Source organism: Setaria italica, chromosome III, assembly GCF_000263155.2.
Source record: "Setaria italica strain Yugu1 chromosome III, Setaria_italica_v2.0, whole genome shotgun sequence".
NCBI classification, from domain to species: Eukaryota; Viridiplantae; Streptophyta; class Magnoliopsida; order Poales; family Poaceae; genus Setaria; species Setaria italica.
This window is the reverse complement of record NC_028452.1, coordinates 3501314-3505276: the sequence shown is the minus strand read 5'-3', so window position 1 is coordinate 3505276 and position 3963 is coordinate 3501314. Positions and strand designations below refer to the sequence as shown.

At 49.9% G+C, this 3963-nt stretch overlaps 3 protein-coding genes across 5 annotated transcripts in view; 2 read left to right on the top strand and 1 right to left on the bottom strand.

Annotated features, from left to right (window-relative positions):
• Window positions 1–540: 540 nt before the first annotated feature.
• Window positions 541–1804, top strand: LOC101771046 (1,4-dihydroxy-2-naphthoyl-CoA thioesterase 1). Its single transcript, XM_004960370.3, has 2 exons — window positions 541–995; window positions 1404–1804. The coding sequence occupies exons 1-2, from the start codon at window positions 636–638 to the stop codon at window positions 1557–1559; spliced, it is 516 nt and encodes a 171-aa protein (XP_004960427.1). The 5' UTR covers window positions 541–635; the 3' UTR covers window positions 1560–1804.
• A 512-nt stretch (window positions 1805–2316) lies between these two features.
• The window catches only part of LOC101769977 (1,4-dihydroxy-2-naphthoyl-CoA thioesterase 1), a 6123-nt gene continuing 4476 nt past the window's right edge, over window positions 2317–3963 (top strand). Inside the window, exons 1-2 of one of the 2 annotated variants that reach the window (XM_004960368.4) lie at window positions 2317–2752; window positions 2857–3048. In XM_004960368.4, the coding sequence (XP_004960425.1) occupies window positions 2585–2752; window positions 2857–3048 (360 nt within the window). In that variant the 5' untranslated portion in view covers window positions 2317–2584. The remainder of the gene's footprint in view (window positions 2753–2856; window positions 3049–3963) is intronic. The other variant, XM_004960367.4, reaches the window with a different exon arrangement.
• Window positions 3100–3963, bottom strand: part of LOC101770644 — a 6976-nt gene continuing 6112 nt past the window's right edge. The window contains exons 5-6 of one of the 2 annotated variants that reach the window (XR_001393144.2): window positions 3252–3534; window positions 3100–3178 (exon numbers count right to left, since the gene is read on the bottom strand). The gene's annotated coding sequence lies outside the window, so the exon portion shown is untranslated. Of the gene's footprint in view, window positions 3535–3963 lie in introns of both variants that reach the window. The other variant, XM_004960369.3, reaches the window with a different exon arrangement.

Genomic DNA, 3963 nt, shown 5'->3' with positions numbered 1-3963 from the left:
GGCGGTCGGCGCGCTTTAGACTTTTCCTTAGCAATAGTTAGGCCGCAGCTCCTTAGCTTGCATCTATCTTTTCATCGACGCTTCACTTTGCTTCAACTAATTAAGACAAAGAAAACCCTTTCGTGATTTAGGTACCTGCATTGTCCTTTGGAATTGAGAAAAGCCGGAACAATGCTAGAGAGAGGAGGGACCAAAAGAGGAAGCAACAGCTCCACATGTGCGCAGGATGATGGGCCACACTGGCGTCGTGAACCTCCATCATACAGATGTTCTTAGTTGAGGTTATCATAAAAGAGAAAACAGAAGTTTGAGTAGGATCCGACGGTGAAATTCTTAAAACATACTAGATTCTTTCCTTGTTTCTCGCTCGACAAATGGGAAAAATATTTCCGCGCGTCGTGGTCCATTCAATCAAAGCCCAGCCCAACACATCCCCAGATAGTTTGCAAAAGTACAGCCCACCCAAGCCCACGGCCATCGACATCGACACAGCCATGGTCAGCGTACGTACGTGCTGGTCCGCTTTGGTTGGCGCTTTATTATCCACCAGTCGCCTCACGCTCACCCATGGTCGATTGCTCCTCCTGTCCTCCACCACGCCATCCTCGACTGTCGAAGAGTTTGGGCAGCCAGCGATGACCATGGGCGCCGACGACAAGCGCCCACCGCCGCCGACGCCGCCAGCGGGCGAGGAGGGCGCCGTAGTGGCGGACAAGGCCCTGCACGCGCTGGGGTTCGAGTTCACCCGCATCAGCGCGGGCGAGGTCGCCGGACGGCTCCCCGTCACCGGCACGTGCTGCCAGCCGTTCGGGGTGCTGAACGGTGGCGTGTCGGCGCTGGTGGCGGAGTCCGCGGCGAGCGTCGGCGCGTACATGGCGTCCGGGTACCAGCGCGTCGCCGGTGTGCAGCTGTCCGTCAACCACCTCCGGCCCGCCCGCCTCGGCGACCTCGTCCACGCGCAGGCCACCCCCGTCCGGCTCGGCCGCAGCATCCAGGTCGGTCCGTTGTCCCCCTCCCCTGTTCTTCATACGATCTCTCCCGAACTGTCTCTAGCTAGCTAGCGTTCAGTTTCCTCGTGTATATGATTTGAGTTGAAGCAATCCTTTTGGAATGAATTCCCAATCGGAAAGAACCCTTGCGTAATGCGTTGACACGAACCAGTTAATTATATACGTACGGTCTGTTCGCTCCAGCTTATTCAGCCGATTCAGCCGGCCTATCAACCACCAAACAGTATTTTTCTCTCATAACAAATCAGTCGTTTCAACTTTTCAACCGGCTTATAAGCTGAAGCGAACAGAAGTGTACTGATCCTTAGTTTGGCGTGCTAATTGTAATTATCTGCGAGCGTCAGGCGCATGCAACTAACCGCTGACAGCTGAAATGTCCCGTCGTCGTGGCAGGTCTGGGAGGTCCAGATATGGCGGACAGATCCTTCCACAGGAGAGTGCAAGGACCTGGTGTCGACAGCAAGAGTTACCCTGCTAACAGCCAACCCATCAAGGCCAGAGGAGATGACCAGCCATGAAGCGAGCATCAAGAAATACGCCAAGCTCTAGAGAAGCATCATGTGAATTACTCTCACCGCCAGCAGGCTCCGCCCTTTCTATGGGAAGTCTACGGTTATTGAAGGTGTTGCGTTTCGGCTGTAACCTTGCACCGTGCAGTGGGTTCTGTGCTGTTGCTAAACAAAAAGGACCATGTACTACCGTGCCCTCGCAAAAAAAAATGTCTATTTATCTGCCGACGGATTTTTAGGGTAAATTTTGTCAAATTTTATGATATTGCACATGTTGTTCATTGATATTGCAGATATTATTATCCATTTTGCATATGATTGAAACATGAAGTACTATTCAACGTGCGAGAATAATACATTGAAACATCGTAAATAGCACCGGTAACATCACAAGAACCTGCCACATTTCCTCCCCTAAAATAATGAAATATTTTGAAACATCGAAGAATAATGTTTGCAACATCAAGTGATAACATTTGCAACATAAAAAAATTTGATGAAGAAAATTTATCGACACATGAATAGCAAAATTTAAAACAAGACCATGTACTGTGTCGTCTGTGTACTTTTCATTTGGTACCATCTTTGTGCTCAAATAATCGACATAATTTTCAATCTAAAATTAAATTTTAGATCTAAAATTTGTGTCGATTATTTGAGCACCAAGATGACATCAAATGAAAACAGTTTGAACTACAAAGTCGAGATCTACAATTTTCATATAAAATTTATCTCCATCCAAGTTCATATGAATTAGTTATGACTGCGTAGAGGAGGAAAGTTACCGCCGATTCAACTGGCGGTAGCTTGCTACTGTACGCCTTCCGTCATTTCAAACGACGGTATAGGTATAGATATTTGTAATTTTTTTAGTCATATATTTTTGCAAAATACTAAAATAAAAAATATAAAAAATTCTCCAACCTCCCAACCCTAAGACCCTAAGACCCAACCCTGTCTCCTGCCCGCCCGCCTCTGCCGCCGGCTGCCGCCTCGCCAGAATCATTATTCCTTCACACACTCGGACCAAAGAAAGGGCCGGCCTGAAGCCGATACCCGAGAGTGATGGGTGGCGGCGCCGGCGCGAGCGATCCTCCTCCGCCGCCGGCAGCGGGCGACGCCACCAAGCCGTTCCAGGTGGACCGGGCGCTGCAGGCGCTGGGCTTCGAGTTCACCCGCGTCACCGCGCGGGAGGTCGCCGGCCGCCTCCCCGTCACCGAGACCTGCTGCCAGGTACGCCCGCCCGCCGCCGCCGCTTGGATAGATTTTTTTTCCCCCGATCGTGATTACTGATGAGGTGAGCCGACCGACCGGGTGCGGTGCGCGCCCGCCCGCAGCCCTTCGACTGGCTCAACGGCGGCGTGTCGGCGCTCATGGCGGAGGTCACGGCGAGCATCGGCTGCTACGTCGCCTCGGGCTACCGGAGACTCGCCGGCGTGCAGCTCTCCATCAACCACGTCGGGCCCGCGGGGCTCGGCGACCTCGTCCAGGCCACGGCCACCCCCATCCAGCTCGGCCGCAAAATCCAGGTACCCGCTCAGTCCATCTCGTGTTCAATTTTTTTCAGAAGATCATAGAGATTCATGTCAAGAATTCGACTGCTCCTTTTTGAAATTTTCTGTAAAATTGTCTGCTCCGCAGCAATTTACACACATCCTTCTGGTAAGATCAATAGGCCGTACTTTAGCGACAAATCAAATCGTTTGAGAAGCGGAGCTGTAGTTTCAGTTACCAGATTTTCACATTTGCTTGGCCACTATAGCGGCAAAAGTTGAAACGGAGACCAGGCTTTTCCATGTCAGTTTTTTGCAAACAATATACAGCAGCACGACCACGACCCGCTTGGTCTGCATGGACTCTGGACTGGAGTGTTGGAAATGTTCGCCCCGGCTGCACAAGTTGGGCCTTTTCTGCATAGCCGCCATCTCCTCTGACTTGCAGCATCGTCCAAGGGGGGAAGGTGCCGTATGGGGCTCCTACAACTAGAATCCCATGATCCCATCCCTTCAATTGCACTGTCCACCAAAGATAATTAGCAGAGATTGTTTAAAAAATAATTAGCAGAAATTGTTACCGAAAAAACATAATAACCAGAAACGACATGTATGTCAGTCGTCGTTTTTGTGGGACCATGCCTAGGTTTTAGCTATCTCTGCCATGTGTCATGTGTGCGGCACTACCAACAACCAATATGTACATAGCTTGCCAGTGTTGTACAACTATCTTTTCCCCCCCTTTTCGAGTATGGGTATCTATTATTGTGCAACTTCTGGCTTAGGGGGCGTTTTCTTCCACTGACTTATTTTTAGCACGTGTCACATCGAATGTTTAGAGACTAATTAGGAGTATTAAACGTAGACTATTTACAAAACCCATTACATAAGACGAATCTAAATGGCGAGACGAATCTATTAAGCCTAATTACGCCTAATTAATCCATCATT

Coding starts and splice junctions, on each gene's coding strand:
- LOC101771046 (XM_004960370.3), top strand. CDS start 636: ATGACCATGGGCGCCGACGACAAGCGCCCACCGCCGCCGACGCCGCCA. Junction 996..1,403: donor GGCTCGGCCGCAGCATCCAG/GTCGGTCCGTTG, acceptor TCGTCGTGGCAG/GTCTGGGAGGTCCAGATATG.